This window comes from Diceros bicornis, chromosome 25 (genome assembly GCF_020826845.1).
Source record: "Diceros bicornis minor isolate mBicDic1 chromosome 25, mDicBic1.mat.cur, whole genome shotgun sequence".
Lineage (NCBI taxonomy): Eukaryota > Metazoa > Chordata > Mammalia > Perissodactyla > Rhinocerotidae > Diceros > Diceros bicornis.
This window is the reverse complement of record NC_080764.1, coordinates 28,965,078-28,985,550: the sequence shown is the minus strand read 5'-3', so window position 1 is coordinate 28,985,550 and position 20,473 is coordinate 28,965,078. Positions and strand designations below refer to the sequence as shown.

At 36.4% G+C, this 20,473-nt stretch overlaps 1 protein-coding gene across 2 annotated transcripts in view; it reads right to left on the bottom strand.

Annotated features, from left to right (window-relative positions):
- Positions 1 to 20,473, bottom strand: part of EEA1 (early endosome antigen 1) — a 133,759-nt gene that overhangs the window by 38,574 nt on the left and 74,712 nt on the right. For both annotated transcript variants that reach the window (XM_058568670.1, XM_058568671.1), the window contains 4 exons: positions 11,763 to 11,912; positions 10,640 to 10,759; positions 4,469 to 4,672; positions 812 to 1,012 (listed from right to left, as the gene is read on the bottom strand). In XM_058568670.1, the coding sequence (XP_058424653.1) occupies positions 812 to 1,012; positions 4,469 to 4,672; positions 10,640 to 10,759; positions 11,763 to 11,912 (675 nt within the window). The remainder of the gene's footprint in view (positions 1 to 811; positions 1,013 to 4,468; positions 4,673 to 10,639; positions 10,760 to 11,762; positions 11,913 to 20,473) is intronic.

Here is a 20,473-nt window from a genome sequence, read left to right as displayed (position 1 = left end):
GAAGACTCGTAATAATGTTTGGATAAATGATGAAAAGATGTCCCTGTATAACACCAAAACACTTCTCCCTCTCTTAAAGTGGATATCCCCATATTGGGTTATCATATAACTCATCTAACAAATCATTACATTTTAAAGAGAGAGAAATGCATATCCTCTTTCTCCAAGTTCTAATCAGTATAGCTGTTATATTATTATATTTCTTATTTCCAATGGAATTATTCTCCTAAAATAAAGAAAATCAAGGCTTAGAAATGTTTTGTAACTTTCTCTACTATACTATAGAATAAGAAACCAATGATGAGAATGGAGAAAGAAACATCTTAATTCCCACCCCGTGACTAACTAACTCATTGAGAAAGTCTTCTATATTACACTCTGAAAGAATATATATTAAAACACAAAATAAAATGGTACCATATAAAGGTATTTTTGAAATCAAACTTGAAAGTGAAATAAAAAATCAGTCAAAAAATATTTAACATAGAAATCTAATAGTATAATATCAAGCTACTTTGAACTTCAAAAACAATAATAAAGACTTCATGAAAACAAAGAAAACCAAAAAGATCTGGTGGTTTCAGGAGACGCAGTCTGCCAGAAGAGAGAAAGAGAGAGAAAAAAAGGCAAAACAGGAAAGCTCAACAAACTGTGTAGATATAACGTTTATTTAACTGTTACTCCCAATTTTTTTCCATTAATAAGTAATGCAGAAAGAGAGAGAGGGAGAGAAACACAACTTAAACATTTGATGGCCAAACTGATGCTTTATTCACACAAACTCATATTAAACTGCATAATTCAATATTACCTGTATGTCAAGCTGGGAGACTTTTTCTTTGCTTTCATTTAATTGACTATTTAATTCATTGACACTGGTTTCCAGGGAAAGGACACGGTCTTGTGCAGCTCTAAGATGCGCCTTCTGCTCCTGCACCTGGTCATGCAGATTCTCCTGGGCTTGTTTATGGCTTTCTGACTGATTCTTCAGCTTCTCTGTGAGCTGAGTTACCTACCATACAAGCAAGACTCTAATTATGAAGGTCACAAATGATATAACAAGAACTAAGAAACTGAAATTTAAGCACCATAAGAATATTAAAGTGCTGTATGATAGGTTATTTCAAATTTTTTTCAAGAAAAATTGTTCACAATTTTCCAAGAATAAACATAATCTCTCAAAATCATAAGAAATAACAAATTCAGAGATTCCTATTATTTTTAAAACCATCTCTATTGAGCTATAATTTACATGAAATAAAATTCACCCAACTTAATTGTACAGTTTGAGGCGATCTGATAAATATACACACTCATTTAACCATCACCACATCACGACAAGAGAACATTTCTATTACCCCAAAAAGTTTCCTCACGCTCCTTTGCAGTCAGTACCCTCCACTCATCTCTACCCCCAGTCACTGATCTGATTGAATAATAAGAGTTCCTTATATATTCTGGATATTTCTGAATTGTCAGATACATGTATTGCAAATATTTTCTCCCAACCTGTGTCCTGCCTTTTATTTTTGTAATGGTATCTTTTGAAGAGCATATATTTTTAATTTAGATGAAATCCAATACATCTGATGTTTCTTTGGTGTACCTTGGAGTTCATCGAGTTTCCTGAATCTGTGGATTCATATTTTTAATCAAATTTAATTTTTTTTCAGCCATTATTTCTATAAATATTTTCTTCCTCCTTACCCTTCCGTGATACTCACTAATTATATATGTATGCTAGATTACATGACACTGTCCCACAGACAGTGTCACTAAGGCACTGTTCATTTTTTTTTTCCAGTCTTTTTTCTTTCTGTGCTTTATTTTGGACATTTTCAATTACCTTATCTTAAGGTTCACTGCCACTGTTTTCTACTTGCTTAATCTACTAAGCCTAACTAATGAAATTTTCATTTCAGATTTTTATTTTATCTCTAGAAGTTCTATTTGGTTCACTTTTAACATTTCCACTTCTATTTCCACTGTTACAGTTATTCCTTTATATTCATATGTATATTTTAAGAGCTGTATTAAAGTACTTGTCTGATGAATCTATCATCTCTCATCTCAAGGTCTTCTTCCATTGAATGATTTTTCTCTTGCTTATAGCTCACATGTTTTCTGCTTCTTTGTGTGTCTAGTAATTTTTTGATATTTATTGTGACAGGTCTGGATTTTGCTGTCTTCTTTCAAAGGATGTTGAATTTGGTTCAAGCAGGCAGTTAATATACCTGTGATTCAGCCGGATTCTTTCAAGGCTTGTTTTTATGCTTTTTTGGGTCAAGTGTACACTAGCTTTTACTCTACGGCTAGTTTAGCTTTACTCCTAAGGTGTTACATTTCTGGGGTTTCTACTGAATGCCCCCAAGTATTTAACCACATCTTTCTTCTCTGACTGGGTGGAACTTGAACATCTCCCAGCCCTGTGAGTTCTGATAATTTTTCAGCGTGCAGTAATTGTTCATTGCCTGGTCTCATGGAACCCCACCTTATAAGCCTAAAGCTTAGCACTCAGCTAAAGGCTCAAGTGGATCCCTATGCAAATTTCTGAAGCTTTTTCTCTCCATCGTTCCCTCCTCTCTGATATTCTGCCCTGCAAATGTGAGCTGCCTCAACCTCCCTGCACTAAAATTTCTCACTCCTCAGTTCAGTGAGACCACTGTGCTTTCCTTGGACTCCCCTGACCTGCACCACAGTCTGGAAAAAGTCTCTGGATCAAAAGCTGAGTGGTCAAAAGGTTCACTTCACTTGCTTCTCTTCTCTCAGGGATCAAAGCCCTGAACTGCTTGTTGTATAACGTCTGAAAACAGTGGTTTTACACATTTTTCCCACTTTTCTAGTTGTTTATGGTGGGAAGACTAAATAGGTATCAGTTACTCCAACACAGCCAGAAGTAGAAGTACACAGATTTATTTTTATTTATTCTTTTAAAAAAATGCATAGGTAGGGACCAGCCTGGTGGCATAGTGGTTAAGTACGTGCGCTCCACTTCAGTAGCCTGGGGTTTATGGGTTCAGATCCTGGGCACGGACCTACGTACCGCTCATCAAGCCATGCCGTGGTGGCGTCCCACACACAAAATAGAGGAAGACTGCCACAGATGTTAGCTCAGGGACAAGCTTCCTCAAGCGAAAAAGAGAAAGACTGGCAACAGATATTAGCTCAGGGCCAATCTTCCTCATCAAAAAAAAAATGCGGGGCCGGCCCGGTGGCGCAAGCGGTTGGGTGCGCGCGCTCCGCTGCGGCGGCCCGGGGTTCGCTGGTTCGGATCCCGGGCGCGCACCGACGCACTGCTTGGTGGGCCATGCTGTGGCGGCGTCCCACATAAAGTGGAGGAAGATGGGCACAGATGTTAGCCCAGGGCCGTCTTCCTCAGCAAAAAAAGAGGAGGATTGGCGGGTGTTAGCTCAGGGCTGATCTCCTCACAAAAAAAAAAAAAAAAAAAAAAAAAAAAAAAAAAAAAGCATATGTTTTTCTGGTCATATTTGTATGATAAGCAATGTATGCAACTTACTACTCTAAAGAATTCTTCATAAAACCTGGTAACCAAGGCTAACTTAGAAATCTTGGGGGAAAAATTTGTGTTATATAGTCACGCGCCGCATACCAACATTTCGGTCAATGACAGACCACGTATACAACGATGGTCCCATAAGATTAGTACCATATAGCCTAGCTGTGTAGGTCTGTATAAGTACACTCTATGATGTCAAGTTCACACAATGATGAAATCACCTACCGACAATTTCTTAGAACGTATTCCCATCACTACGTGACGCATGACTGTAGTCTAATATTCAAATTAGAAAAGTGATATGACCTACTGATACTTTGTTTTAATACCTTCTCATTTAGATAATTATAATTCTCTTATTGGACAATTCTTCCAAATAAGCAACTGTAAATTCTTTTGTTTGAAAATGTATTAAGCTAAATTTTATAAGTTTCTCTTGAACTACATAGGAATGTTAGAACAATAAGGCAACTTACCAAAATTATTACAAGCTATATATTTCAAAGACATATACATTATCAAAATATAAGTAACCACTAAGTCTGTATATTAACCAATACGCAATAACAACTAACACTTGATTAGTACTTTTAGTTTATAAATATATTTTTTCAAAACATCACAAAATGCCATGAGGCAAGTATGTATATATTAATAACATCTCTACTTTCCAAATGAGCTAACAAGGTGAAATGATTTGCTCCTGGTTACACAGGTAATAAATTGCATCCTGGGACATAAACTGAGATTTCCTTTGTCAAATCATGTTAACTTATTTTTATTACAATAGCAACCTACTCTAAGGTAAATGAGATGGTATTTGTCAAAAATACATAATATTAAAAAAGTACTAAAAATAACTAGAATGAAGAATCATTTAAATAAATCACTTAGCAAAATATAGAGAGATAAAAGTAAATTTTAGAAACAGAATACATTTGACAAGCTTACTTGTTCCTGTAACGTATGGTTTTTTTCTTGTAACTGGTTAAGAACAGCAGTCTCTCCTTCACCAGCCTGAATTTTTGCATAAAGATCTTCTCTTTCCTTTTCTAGTAAGGAAATATTTTCTTTACTCTTCTGTAATAATGCTTCAAGGTTCTGGATCTTTTGGTCCTTATCTCCAATTTGACGTAGTACTTGTTCCAAATCATTCTGCAAAGAATTGAAAACTACTACCTTAATGATAGAGAACTAAAAAAGTTATTCCTCAAACATAAAATGATTGATGATAAATTTTACAATTCAAACTCTCAGTCTTACATTTTTTTACTAATCATTACATTTTAACATGGCAAATTTAATTAAACAATTAGAACTACATATTTAATAATACAAATCCATATTATTGATAATAAATTAGAATTTAACAAAAAAACCTTCAATTAACCACATTCTTACTCTAACACTCCAACCTCACCACCTACTACTCTTCATGTTCAATCCATTTCAGACACATGGGACTCATTATTCCTTGATCATACCAGGCTAACTCCCACCTTGGAGCCTTTGCACTAATTGTTTCTTCTACCTGGAACACTTACCTCACAAAGTCACATGGCTCATTCCCTCTCCTTCAAATGTTTGCTCAAATGTCACCTTCTTAATCAGGCCTATCCTTACCATTACCTTTAAAATTGAAGCCTTTCCCAATACTTCCTCTCCTGAATGTTTTTTTCCTTCCACAGCATTTATCTTCTAACACACTACCTAATTTACTTATTTTTCACATGTATCTGCCTCCCTCCGTCCCCTCACTAGAACGTATCCTCAATGAAGGTGATGATTTTTATCTATTTTACTCATTGATGTATTCAAGACACATACATATGCTCTAAGATATTTGTTGAATGAATAGAAAAATAAATCACTGCACTCTAACACACCTCTTCTTTTACTTTACCAAGGGCCTTAATGTTACAGAGAGCACAACTCAATGGCCTACATCCAGAACAATGCCCATTAACGTTTTGGAGCTATCTGACCACAGTTTTTGCCTCTGCCTTAATCATTTTAAGAGAGTCAGAGAGCCTCTATCCAGAACAAGGCCCTAACAAGCCCCTCTGCAAACCCTGTAGTAGCCCACAACACCTTGCTGAAACAGAGCCAGCAACCACTTGGTACCCTCAACGATTTGTGCCAATATTAAAATATTTGAGATCAGTCACTTCAAACATGGCTCTCATCCCTCTAAGCTTCAATCACAAAATGATGAAAGGCAACCTAATCTCTCTGCTCTCATCCTCCGTTCCTGTCATTAATGACTCCTCTTCTCCATATTTCACTAATCTTCTGGAACCACAGTTCCAGGCCTAAGTTTTTTCCAAAACACTCTATTTCCAAGTAGTAACTGAGATTCGGTTCTCCCTTTACAGATGCTGATTTCCCCTCAACCCTCTCTGATACTACGGACTATTCTGCTGGGCAAGCAGGGGAGGTTGACTTTTTTCTGGTTTTTTACCGCCATTATTCTCTCTCTCACGTAAAAGCTTCATGCTGCTTTGGGGAGTATGTCATTTATTTATTCTACCCTCTATTCTGTGTTGCTATCATCTATAAAACCCTACCTCATTCACTGAAGACTTGAGACCTGATTTAGTCTTTCTCTCAATCCCAATTTCTGCCAATTTCCTGGGAAATACAAAACACATACAGAATTAAGAGCACAGCCTCAACATTCATATCATCTTAATTTCTGGACCTTTACTCATTCTATTCAATCACTCACATGTAGGATCTTGTAATCATCTGAAATTCTTCCAGATGAAAAATTTCAACTATCCTACTCTGTGACCACAACTTCCTGACCATCCTCCAATTTCAGGACCTCATTTCTGCTCTTCAATGTCAAAGAGACATTGACCTCTATTTTCTTTTAGCTTATTTAGCATACGCCTAGCTTCTCTTCCTGAACTTCATATATGGATACGAACTAACCTTAAGGATTCTTTCAACTATATTCTCTATTTCCTTTCACCCCAAAATTTCCAATATAGCCACTCTAAAAAAGCCCAGTCCTAGATCAATGTTGCAATGTGCTTTCTCCACACCTACGTTTATAAGCACCATTAGAGCAAAATCACAAACCTCCACAGATTGGTGCCACTATACATTTCTAGACTCCAACCTCCATTACATTCTCAGAATCACCTTGTCAATCCTTTCACTTGAGTGAGCTTCTCACCCTCAAACATCTCCCTCAATAATGACTTAAAAGCTTCTCTATTCTCTCCAAATTCTTAATCTCTGCCTGCTTGACATTTAACTATTACTATCTCCAACTTTATCCCACCTCCCCCCCCGAAATGGGATTTCAGGAATGATCTACCTTCATTTTCCATCCCTCACCATAAAATTCTATATATATCCATATTTGCCTCCTTTCCTCAAGCTTTAAAGGATATCCTTCAGAGGATAAGTTCAAATTTACCACCACTCATATCAGTGACATCATAGCTTATCAATACCTTATTCCTTTAGTCACTTCTGCTTTTCCAATATCCTCAATTATTCCCTCTCTACCAGTCCCTTTCTCCTAGACTATAAACATGTTCAGGTATCTCTCGTTCTCAAAAACACTTCCCAGACCAAGCCCCACTCCAGTTTCTGCACAGTCTTTATACAATTCACATTTAAATCTCAAAAGTAATGCATATTTACTTTCCCAACTCCCTCATCTCTCATTTACTCATTAATCAAAAATAATACTTTCACCTCTATCACTTTACTGAAATTATGTTTTAAAAGGTCACTAATTTATTTAATTGCTTAACCTAATGGACATTTTTCATTTATCATACTGGGCATCCCCATCCACATTTGAAGTTGCTGATTACTCCCAACTTTTGATTCTCCCTAGTCCTTTGGCTTCCACTCTGCAAGTTCTCCTTAATTACTCTGATCAGTCTCTCTTTCTTTGGGCTGCTCTGCCTCTACTCATCTATCCCTTAAGTGCTGGTGTTTCCTAGAAGTCTTCTGTTACCAGGTGTCTATTTTTCTCACTATACTCTCTCCCTGGCTGATCACATCTATTCTAATAATCCCATTTGCTTCATATATACTGATGTCTCTCACAGCTAATATATACAGCATGGTCCCCTCCTCCAAGCTTTAAATTAATATATCCCATAGGTGTCTCAAGACATGTCAAAAACTATCCATCACATTGCCCTAAAAAGTGGCCATTTGTCTCATGTTCACTAACACAGTTGATGACACCTCCATTTACCATGTACACCATGTTATCAATCTGGAAGTCATTCCCTTTCTCTCTCATTCCCTACAACTATTAAGTCAACAAGTCCTATTTATTTTACCTCCCAAGTATTACTCAAATTTGTCCCTCTAACATTTTTTAACAATTGCTTGAAATAAGACCATTATTATTTTTCATCTAAACTACTACATATATTAGCCTTTTAACTGATCTCCTGTTTCAGAATATTCTCTCTGAAATCCATCTTCCATAAAACCACAAGAATAACCTATTTAAAAATCAAATCTGGCTATGGCACTTCTATCTTAAGACCTTCAATACCCTTCTATCTTCAAGGATAAATGTCACACAAGGCCTTCCATAAACTCACCCATGTCTAATGCTCTGGCCTCTTCTCTAACTAATCTTTAAACTACACTTTAAGCCCCAACAAAACCTAACAGTTTAGTTCATACTAGCTTCAGTATCTTGTCCTTGTAACTTCTACTTCGAGTATACTCCTCACTATCACCATCTTTGCAACCCAGAAACATCTACGCATCCTTGGCAACTCAGACTGTCACTTCTAAGAAGTTTTCAATGACTGCTCTTTTCCAGACTCTATCCGAGTTAGACAACTGTCCTCTATGCTATCATAATAATTTTATATACATATATACACATAGAACTAGACGTATTACATCTCTCTAATTAGTTTTTAGGACTTTTCATGTTTCCATAATGAAAGGCTTTGCCTGGCCTCTTTGCCACATGTTTCTTATTCTTCCCCAAGGAATGAGACTTTAAGTAATTGGAAAGTTTGGAATAAGGAACTAAGCATGTTTAACTAACCCCTTGCTCTCCCCTCAGTCTAAGACAACCCGCCTATAAGAAGGTCAAAGGTTGTCATCTCCAGCTTTGTCTGTGACTGGGTGAATAAATTTAATTCTTGGGTACAGTATAAGAAAGCCCAATTGGCTTAAGGACCTATGCCAAATTCTCTACCTCAGTTTTACTACACTATTTCTTCGCTACTCCTTATAGTAAAACTCCTAGAGTTATCTATATTCATTGTATCAAACTTCTCTCTTCCCATTTGCTCTTGAACCCTCTCCACTAGGCTTTCGTCCCTCCTTCTCTACGCACATTGCTTTTATCAATGTCATCAATGACCTTCATGTTGCCAAATACAATAGGATTCTCAGCCTTCACCTTGCTTGACCTCCATCCTTCCAACTATCCCAGCCTAAAATCCTTGGAATCATCCTTGACTTCTCTCTCAATACCCCACATCAATCTATCAGTAAATTTGTCAGCTTTACCTTTAAAATATATCTAGAATCTGACCATTTCTCACCACCTGCCCTTTTTCCACTCTGATCCAAGCCATATCATTTTTTGTCTGGATTATCGTAGTAGACTCTTAGCTAATTTCTCTGCTTCTACTTTTGTGCCCTTACAGTCTACTCTCAATACAGCAGCCAGAGTAACTTCGTGAAATTATAAGTCAGATCATGTTACTCCTTTGCTCACATCCCTCCAATGATTTTTCATCTTAGAGCAAAATCCTTAAAATTACCTAAGAGGCTCTACATGTTCTGACTCTCTGTGATCTCTATTCACACCACTTCAGCCACTGGCTTCCTGATGTTCCTTAAAACATGCTCCTGCCTCAGGGCCTTTTAACATGCTGATGCTCTTCTCTGATACTATATGGCTCACACCCTCCTTTCCTTCAGGTTTTTCATCTTCTCAGAGAGGCCTTCCCTGTCAACCCTATCTAATACTGCAGTCCCATCTCCAGCTCCCCAGACACTTCCTACACCTTGTCCCTTTTTTCATCTTCCTAGCATTTATTGCCATCTAACACACTATATTTGCCTATTTACCTTGGCTCTTGTTTGCCTCCCTCGCTAAGCTCCATGACAACAGACATTTTTGTCTCTTTCTTCACTGCCATATCTACAAAATCACCTCCTTGGCTACGAGTGGACATTAATACATATTTGTTGACTGAATGAACGAAAGAACAAATAAATGAATACTATTCTGATCTCTATCCATCTGACTCATGCCACTTTCCAAACTCAGAAGGGAAAGAGAGGCATATTACTTATTGCCTGCTTCAAACTTCAACATTATTTCTGTGTGCACATCATTAGATTGCCATTTCCTAGAAGGCAGGCACCGTGTCTTACTCATTTCTTTATTTTCAGTGCTTACCATGATGCCTGACATACAGTGCTCAATAATGTTGAATGAATTAATGAAAGACTGAAAGAATAAATAAATGTCAAAGTCAAATTCATTTCACACATTTGGGCACCCTCTTCCTCTCGCTGTAACAAAACAAAAATTTAACTTCTTTCAATCTTCTAAGCTATGCTATAGAATCTGTATAAATTTAACTCAATCACTTATATTTTCTATACCTACAATTCCACTGTTGATAAGATAGTTCTGAAGCAGGGAAAGACATGATCAACAAACACTAAGTTCTACTGTAGGAAACACAAAATGTTCTTTTGTTACTGGGCTAACTAAACCAGGAAATTTTACTAGCATTTTTTATTTTTCAAGTAAGGCATTTTAAAAATAATAAACAATAATAAACAAAACTCATTTATTATGTATAAGTAATAATTTAAATAAATAATACATTTATGTACATAAATTTAATAAATTTAAATATTTTCTATAAATAAATTTACTTATAATAAATCTATATATAAGTAATTTTAAAATATTTTAGAGCAAATTTTTAACATAGCAATTAAAAGAAAAAGATTTTCTGAGATCCAGATACTGAAAATGATCAAAGCCCTTCATAATCAAGTATTTTGCATTATCTAGTTTTATCACAACAAAAAGATAATGATTTGGCTAATTTTTTGTTTAAAAGGCTAATAATTCAAAGTAATATTTACCTGAGCTTCTCGAAGTTTTGCTGTAGTGCTTTGCTGAAGAGCTTGTTGTTCTTGATGCTGTTGCTTTGTTTTATCTAACTGATGCTGTAATTCTGTGGAATTTGTTACTTTTTCCTTCAACTTAAACAAAGTATAGACTGTCAGTTGACAACTTGAAGGCATAATGCTATCCATTCATAAATATCTGGCATTACTTCAAATCTCACAATTCTCAAGTCTAAAAGAAAACTAAATTCAGACTATATATATATAATGAACTTTAAAAGCAATATCTCATTACTTATAGAATCTTAATCTCATGATTAAGAAACCATTCCCTAGGAAAAGACTCTCATCCTAAAAGGAATACAATTCTTTCTCCAGGTTGGCATTTAATTTGTTGTTGTTGTTTATATACTAATATGATTCAAGGAATTAATTACATACAAATTTTTTGTAACAATAATCTAAACCACAATACCAATATTTTATTTTTTTTCCACAACAATCATATTGGAAAAGAATAGAATCATCTACCACATCTAGATTTTGAGTCTAGAGGAAAACCTGTTGCTGAAGCTACAGAATTTAACTCTCAATGTCTGCTCAATTCTAATAAAGATATACTTTAATGATAACTTTTACTTTAACCAAATAATAGTTACCATTTTTGGCAACTACACTTTTAATTAGGATAACATTCAATCTTATGCTTCAATTTTTAAAAGTGAAAATCCTCAAATGCAAACTCAAAGTTTATATGCATCACTACGTGTCGTTAATGACCCTCATAAACTGTTCATTTTTCACTGTTCCTTAGGAAGTGGTACTTTCTGGGTAGGAAGACTCCTCCTTCAGCAGCCTAATAGAAGTTCACTGCCAGAATTTTTCCCGCCTAAAGCTGAAAGAGTAGTCTTCTTTGTAAATATTTGTTAAGAACTTTAGGGAATATAATCACAACAAAATGATTTAATGTAGTTAATAAGTAGGATGTTTTTATTGAGAAGAAATAAATGTCATAATTTAAAGTTAAAGAAAAAGTCCAATTAAAGCTCTTGACAACGAAAAAATTTAACCATAACAATATTTAAGATGCCTCAAATCTATCTACATATTATATAACTCATTTGAAATGCTAGCTTACCTGTTCTTCTAAACGAGAAAGTTTGAGCTGTAGATCAGCCACTTGTTGTTCTTTATCCATCAGCTTTTCACTTGAAAGCTGTCTCTGTTCCTTTAGCCTACCATGAGCTTCCCCTAGTTGGCGCTCTGTCTCCAGAAGCTTGCTATGTAACTTGAAAAAAAAAAGTACATACATATGTATAAACACATGCACACTCATCACTACCACCACCTACTTTCCAAACAAACTTTCATTTTCCACCAATATAAGTATAATATCTTAACTTTCATGATACTCTGAAGAACCTAAAATTCAATTGGATTTTAATCACACAAATTACAATGAATCACATGAAATTGTGATTAAACATCACAGTTTTCGATTTTTTTTGCTCTCTTAAGAAAAATATAGTGAACCAGAGGCTTTTGTTTGGACATAAGTGTGGGAATCACTTGAGAAACTTAAAAAAATAACATAAAACTTAAAAATTAAGACACTCAGGGCAAACCCAGACCTATTCCACAGTATTTTTTAAAAATTCCACAGTGACTCGTTTTTCCATAATAATGAATCACCACAATTGACTTCTTACGTTTGGGTATTAAATATAGTACAAAGCATTCCCAAGTCCTCAAATTGGGATATAATTTCTAAATAAAATAGAGGACAGAATATTTAAAAAAAAATATTAGGTGACCCTATTGATTGACTTTAAAATTGCCACCCAGTTAAAACTAAAGGAGAATTTGCCCTGAAGCTAAGAACTATCCCTTTCTCAAATTCTTCGCTTTCTCTAATATTACCAGAAATAACAGTTGGTTTCTCCTGGGGCGGTGGGGGGGGGGAGGTTTATTGTTTTTCTTTTTTTTCCATTAAAAAAAGAGAAAAGTTTGAATTAATTTCAGAAGAATTACTACACAAGTGTTAGGTGTGTAGAACAAAAAACGAGTTGCATGCAGATAAGGATGCAAGACATTTGGCAAGGCTTATACACTAAGAGTGCTGCTCCTACACACCAGCCTCATAACACATAAAACCAAACTCACGTGCCTCAGCCAAATTAAAACTTAATAACAAGCATTCCATACAATTGCTTTCAATCAAAACTATTCATATTAAATCTGAAAGTATTAAGAATCTATATTTGTGTCATATTTATACTCACATGCTCTATATTTGCATATTTCTGCATAAAAATTCATAGTTGGCAAGGAAAAATAAAGTTCTACAAGAAAAGCAGACACCCACTATTTTCTTAGGCTATGAAACAACCTGTGGCTATCAGAATCTATCCTATCCTTAATGAAGAAAACCAAAGTTAATTTCTAAAGTAAAACACAGTTCCATCTAACTAAAACAGGAATGAGTAACAGTTAAAGAGGATGCACTTAATTTATCCTTGTTGTTAGCCAGCACCTTGACATCTCTCCCCTTTTTCTTCTCCTTCTACTTCTTCTTAAAACGCAGTGAATTAGCACTATAATAACTACCCAAACTTTCTCCTTCTCATTAAAAGAAAGATGTGAAATCCTAATATGTGAAAGGAAAGGAGGCCTTCAAAGTAAACTCATATTTCAAGCATCTAAATGCTTGATCTCTTACAGTCATCACCCATGTCTAGCTCCTAAACTTGTTGGATAAGAATCTCCTAATATCATTGTTAATACACAGATAATCAGACTTCTGCTTTAGAAGTTTATTTAGTACATTTGAACCGAAGCCCAGAAATCCATGTTTTCATAACAAGAATCAGAGGATATTTAGTTTCAGGAAAGTTCAGAAATTACTTGCCGAAAAGCAATACTTTAAAAAGTAGCAGTTTGGGGGCCGGCCCCATGGCGTAGTGGTTAAGTTTGGCGCACTCCACTTTGGCAGCCTGGGTTCACCGGTTCGGATCCCAGGAGCAGACCTACACCACACGTCAGCCACATTACGGCAGCAACCCACATACAAAGTAGAGGAAGACTCACAGGGATGTTAGCTCAGGGCTAATCTTCCTCAGCAAAAAAAAAAAAAAAAATAGCAATTTTCAATCTCAACCACACAGTACAATCACAGGGGAAAAATTTAAATATACCAATGCCCAGACCTATGCCAGAGATTATGATGTAACTGGATCAAAGGTGAGGCTTTGATATTGGTAATATCTTAAATCTCCTCAGGTGATTCTGATGTACAGATAGAGTTGAGAACCAATGAATTAAAGATAACTATTGCTCTGAAGTAAAGATTTACTGAAGGGGTGAGAAAAAGAGATATGCATTATAAATAATTTTGTCATTCATTACTGTACAATTCCTGATAAATCCCTAATCTTTAATAAAGAAATGAATCTCAAATCAAAGCTGCCCAAGGGTGGAAGCAAGCCAAAATCACTTAAACAATGATGTCTATACCATTTTAGAGTAAATATGTTAAAGAAAAACAGGTTAAATCAAGACTAAAAATAATACACATTGGAATTATTAATAGAATGGTCTACCCTAAAGTCACATTTTGAGATATACATACATATGTATATGTTCCCTAATAAATCCAGTTTTGTAAACTTATATGCATAAACTTATATACATAATTTCTTTTTCTTTTTTCTTTTGTTTGCTGAGGAAGGTTCGCCCTGAGCTAACATCCACTGCCAATCTTTCTATTTTTTGTATGTGAGCTGCCACCACAGCATGGCCACTGACAGACAAGTGGTGTAGGTCTGCACCTGGGAACCATTCCTGGGCCACTGAAGTGGAGTGCACTGAACTTAACCACTAGGCCACCAGGGCTGGCCCCATAATTCTTATAATTCATTATATTCCTAATAATGTTTACTAAGTACCAGGGCCTATTCTAAATGTTTCACAAATATTAACTAATTTAATCTTTATAATAACTCTATGAAGAAGGTTCCATTATTATCCTCATTTTATAGATGAGCAAACTGAGGCACAAATTAAATAATTTGCCCGAGAGCACACAGCTTGTAGGCCACAGAACTGGAACTCAGGCATTGGTCCCTAAATCCACATTTATAAACCACTATGTTATTCGAGATGGCATGTTAGATAATTTTTAAAAATTAAACTGATGACATCTAATCTTTTAATTATGTAACAAATCATTATCTGAACATCTTTGGCTATTTTCTAAGTGTTCTAAGTGTTCATGAATACAAATATGAAGAATATAGGCTATTTTGTTTTCAAGTCCTTGGTTGACAATTGTCAGCTATCTAATTTTGTCAGCACTGAAAAGGGTGCTGAGGATACAGTGGAGAGCAAAACAAACCCAGTTCACGCCTACACTCTTTAAGGATAGTGAAAAAAGGTTTAAGGTGAGGTTCACTTCCATTCTTTCAATAAATATTTACTGAAAGTCCTAAGTATAGAGTCTGATAGAGTACAGAATAAAACAATTCCTCACATTAAGGTGACAGTTCAACAGGAATGGCAGACAATATGCAAGTAAACAGAAAACTAATTATACAATGTAAAGTGTTATAAAGAAGAAGAAAGAAGATATTTGCTTAAATAAAGAAGGAGTCTAGACTATACGGAAACAAACTATTTAAATAGAGTGGTCCTGGACGCCTTTAGTGAGGAAAAGGCTTGTAAGCCAGCCTTGTGAAGAACTGAAGTCAACAGCACACTAGGAAAAAAAAAATGGGCAAAGGACCTAAGGCAGGAAAGCACTTGAAGTGTTGGTGTGTTCAGGGAACTGAAAGGAAATCAACATGGCTTCACAGTGGGAGGAGATGAGCTGAAGACAGAGTCTGAGCCATACTACATGCAGAGGCTTACATGCCAAAGTACAACATTTGTATTCAATTCAAAGTATAATGCAAGGCCACGGGAGGGTGTTAAGGAGAAGAATAAAGCAATATCATATCTTTCGTGTTTCAAAAAGGTGTCTCTGGCTTCTGTATGGAAAACAGATTAAGGAGGTCACTAGAAGAAGCAACACTTGTAAGAAGGCTAACACAATAGCCCAGATGAGCAAGGATGGTGGCTTAGATTGTGGGTGGTAGCAGTGTAAATGAAGAGAAGTGGACAGATTTGAGACATACTTTGAAGGTAGAATCTAGACAGCATGCTGAAAGAAAGAAGATAAATGGTATCACTTCAAGGTCTTCAGTATGACCTCTTTATTTTGTATAGAATGGTGACTAAACCAAATAACCATATACATATTCAAGTCTTTGTTATAAAAATATGTGTTTGAGTAGGTTCTCAAAAATTCCTGATACTGTTCCACCCACTGACAACCAAGTAAAGCCCAAATCTTCAGCCTGCTATTTAAGACCCGACATGATAAAGTTTCAAATGCTCTTTCCAGTCACAATAGTCCACTCCTGTTACACATACCTTATCCCAAAAGCAAACCAGTGTCCCTTCCTGGTTCTTATATTACTTTCCTGCTACTAGTTTACTTTCAGTACTCCTTCTGCCTGGAAGATCTTCCTGCCTTCAAACTGCCACATGTCAAACCCTATCCAATATTCACGATTTCAAGCACTACCTATCTCTCACACACAGCTTTTCTTAATCACATAACTAGATAAAATAATTAGACAACATGAAGTACTATGGGAGGAAGAAAACAGGAGAGGAACTCTCCCAAATTCCCATAGCATATGAGATCATTTTATTCTAATTCTGATGTTCTTTGGTCTAGGATAGTATTTGCCTTATCCTCAATGAGATTTACATAATTATTTAAGGTAGGTACCGTTTCATTTCTGTAACTTCTAACAAATAAGGCATAATGTCTTTTAGAAACCATAAACGCCCAATTGTTTACCTGAACTGAAAGTCAAATACCTAAGTTATTTTTAAGTTATTCACTGATATCCCCAAGCCTCTCTTTCCTTCCATTATGAATGCCTGCCTTTATTCATTCACTTACTTACTCACTAAAACATTTGCTGATTAAGAAGCAATGTGCCGGGAGTGACGTCAGCATCATGGCGGAGTGAGCTTTCCCGTGAATTCTTCCCCCACAAGATACAACAAAAGTAACAGCCACAGACCAACAACGGAATCCCAGACAGTGAAAAGCTAGAGCGGAGGGATCCACACTGCCGCACATCTGAGAGCGGAACGTGCTGGGCCCCCGGAGGAAGTGGGGAGAGGTAAGGAGAACTCCGCTCCCTCCCCATCAGATCAGCGATCCGGTCCGCGCGGCTCCCAGAGAGGGGGGAGGGGCGGCCCTCGGCGGGAAACTGTAGCTCTTCGGGCTCTCTCAGCCAGTGGGAAACTCCCGCACAGAGGGCTCAGAGGAGCCACAGGGCTACCATCAACATCTGAGCAACCCAGAGAGCGGATAAAGAGGGGCAAACGAGAAGCCTCCCACGTCAGGGACCCAGAGGGCAAAAGAGAGAGCTCCCCCCTCCCCGCAACCCGGAGTCTGCAGCTCGATCAGATCTAGCGGTCCGAGGCAGACCTGAATAAACTGGACTGGACCCGTGGATCGCAGTGGGGAAAACAAAACAAAACAAAACAAAACAAAACTGCGGAGCGCAGCAGAAAAACTGGGGCAGAGCGCAGGGGGCTTAGACTACACAGCCCTTTACCACCAGACAGTGGCGGCAGGTGGAAATTGCAACCAGAGACTTCCAGGATGAGGAAAATCAAAACCAACACAGGAACCACAATGCAAAAATATATGAAATCACCAGACCAGAAACAAAATGACAAGCACCCAGAAATCAACCCCGAAGACACAGAAATCCATAAACTAAATGACAGAGATTTCAAAATAGCTATCATAAAAACACTCAACGAAATACGAGACAACACAGACAAACAATTAAATGAGATTAGGAGTTTCTTCACAAAAGAGATTGAAATCATAAAGAAAAACCTATCAGTGCTGATGGAGATGAAGAACACATGGAGGAGATAAAGGAGAATCTGGAATCTTTAAAGAACAGAGCTGACAATATGGAGGAAAGAATTAGTACTTTAGAGGATAGGAATACAGATATACTCCAGATGGAAGAAGAGAGAGAACTAAGACTAAAAAGAAATGAAGAAAGACTCCGAGAAATATCGGACTCTATTAGAAAATGTAACATAAGAATTATAGATATTCCTGAGGGAGAGGAGAGGGAAAGAGGAACAGAGAGCCTATTCAAGGAAATAATAGCTGAAAATTTCCCAAATCTGGGGAAGGAGCAGGAAATACCAGTAAGCGAAGCCAACAGGACGCCTATATATATTAACAGACAAAGGCCTTCACCACGACACCTAGTGGTAAGGCTAGCCAGGGTCAACGACAAAGAAACAATATTAAGGGCAGCTAGACAAAAACAAAAAATAACGTACAAAGGAACTCCCATCAGGCTCTCAGCGGATTTCTCAACAGAAACTTTTCAGGCTAGAAGAGACTGGAATGATATATTCAAAATACTAAAAGACAAAAACTTTCAGCCAAGAATACTCTATCCAGCAAAAATATCCTTCAAATATGATGGAGAAATAGTAACTCTCCCAGATAAACAAAAGCTAAGGGAGTTCATGGCCACGAGACCGCCACTACAAGAAATACTCAAGAAGGCCCTCAGGCCTGAAAACAAGAAGAGAAAGGGAACACAAAGCTTGGAGTAAGGAGAAAAGTAGGTAGACAAAATCAGAGAAATAGTAGATCTTTACCGGAATAGGTTAGCAACCACTTAAATACTAAACTCAAAGATCAAAGGAAGAAATTCACCAAAAATAAATTTAACCTCATCACTGTAAACACACAGCCACAACACAAGATAGAATAAGGTATAACAAGAGCAACTTAGAAGGGGAAGAGGAAAGTGACTGAATTGACTTAGTATAAGGAAATAGGAGGCTATCAGATAATGGACTATCTCATACAGAAGATTTTTCACCCAAACCTCAAGGTAACCACTAAACAAATAATCAAATTAAAACCACATATGATAAACAAAGAGAAAACTAGAAGAATCATAAGACAGAACAACCAAACTGAATTGGCAGTCCAAAACAAATGGGACAAGAAACAAAGGAAATGCAAAAGAACCAGAAAATAAGTGACAAAACAGCAACATTCAACCCTCATATTTCAATAATTACCCTAAATGTAAATGGATTGAACTCTCCAATCAAAAGATACAGAGTGGCAGGATGGATTAAAAAGCAAGACCCAACAATATGCTGCCTTCAGGAAACACATCTTAGCACTAAAGACAAGCACAGGCTCAGAGTGAAAGGATGGAAGACAATACTCCAAGCTAATGGCAAACAAAAGAAAGCAGGTGTTGCCATACTCATATCAGACAAAGTAGACTTCAAGATAAAACAGGTTAAGAAAGACAAAGAAGGGAAATATATAATGATAAAAGGGACACTCCATCAAGAAGACATATCACTTATAAATATATATGCACCCAACATAGGTGCACCAATGTACATAAAACAACTATTAACAAACCTAAAAGGAGAAATCAACAACAACACAATAATAGTAGGGGATCTTAACACCCCACTTACAGCAATGGATAGATCATCCAGACAAAAAGTTAATAAAGAAATATTAGACTTAAATGAAAAACTGGACGAGATGGACCTAGTAGACATATACAGAGCACTCCACCCAAAAACAGCTGACTACACATTCTTCTCAAGCGCGCATGGAACATTCTCTAGGATAGACCATATGTTGGGAAACAAAGCAAGCCTCAATAAATTTAAGAAGATTGAAATCATAACAAGCATCTTTTCAGACCATAAGGCTATGAAACTGGAAATGAACCAGGAAAAAAAAACTGGGAAAGTGACAAAAATGTGGAGATTAAACAACATGCTACTGAACAACCAATGGATCATTGATGAAATTAAAGGAGAAATCAAAAACTATCTGGAAACAAACGAAAATGATAACATGCCATATCAAACCATATGGGACGCAGCAAAAGCGGTCCTGAGAGGGAAACTCATAGCGATACAAGCCCACCTTAACAAACAAGAAAAAGCCCTAATAGGCAACCTTAAATTACACCTAACAGAACTAGAAAAAGAAGAACAAACAAAGCCCAAAGCCAGCAGAAGGAGAGAAATAATAAAAATCAGAGCAGAAATAAATGATATTGAGACCAAAAAAACAGTAGAAAGGATTAATGAAACAAAGAGTTGGTTCTTCGAGAAGATAAACAAAATAGACAAACCCTTAGCCAGGCTAACTAAGAAAAAAAGAGAAAAGGCTCAAGTAAATAAAATTAGAAATGAAAGAGGAGAAATTACAACGGATACCATGGAAATACAGAGGATTATAAGAGAATACTATGAGAAATTATATGCCAAAAAATTGGACAATCTAGAAGAAATGGATAAATTCTTAGACTTATACAACCTCCCAAAATTGAACCAAGAAGAAATGGAGAATCTGAATAGACCAATCACAAGTAAAGAGATTGAAATAGTAATCAAAAACCTCCCAAAAAATAAAAGTCCAGGACCAGATGGCTTCTCCAGTGAATTTTACCAAACATTCAAAGAAGATTTAATACCCATCCTCCTCAAACTATTCCAAAAAATAGAGGAAGATGGAACACTTCCTGAATCATTCTATGAGGCCAACATCACCCTGATACCAAAACCAGACAAAGACAATACAAAGAAAGAAAATTACAGGCCAATATCGCTGATGAACATTGATGCAAAAATCCTCAACAAAATATTGGCAAACCGAATACAACAATATATTAAAAAGATCATACACCATGATCAAGTGGG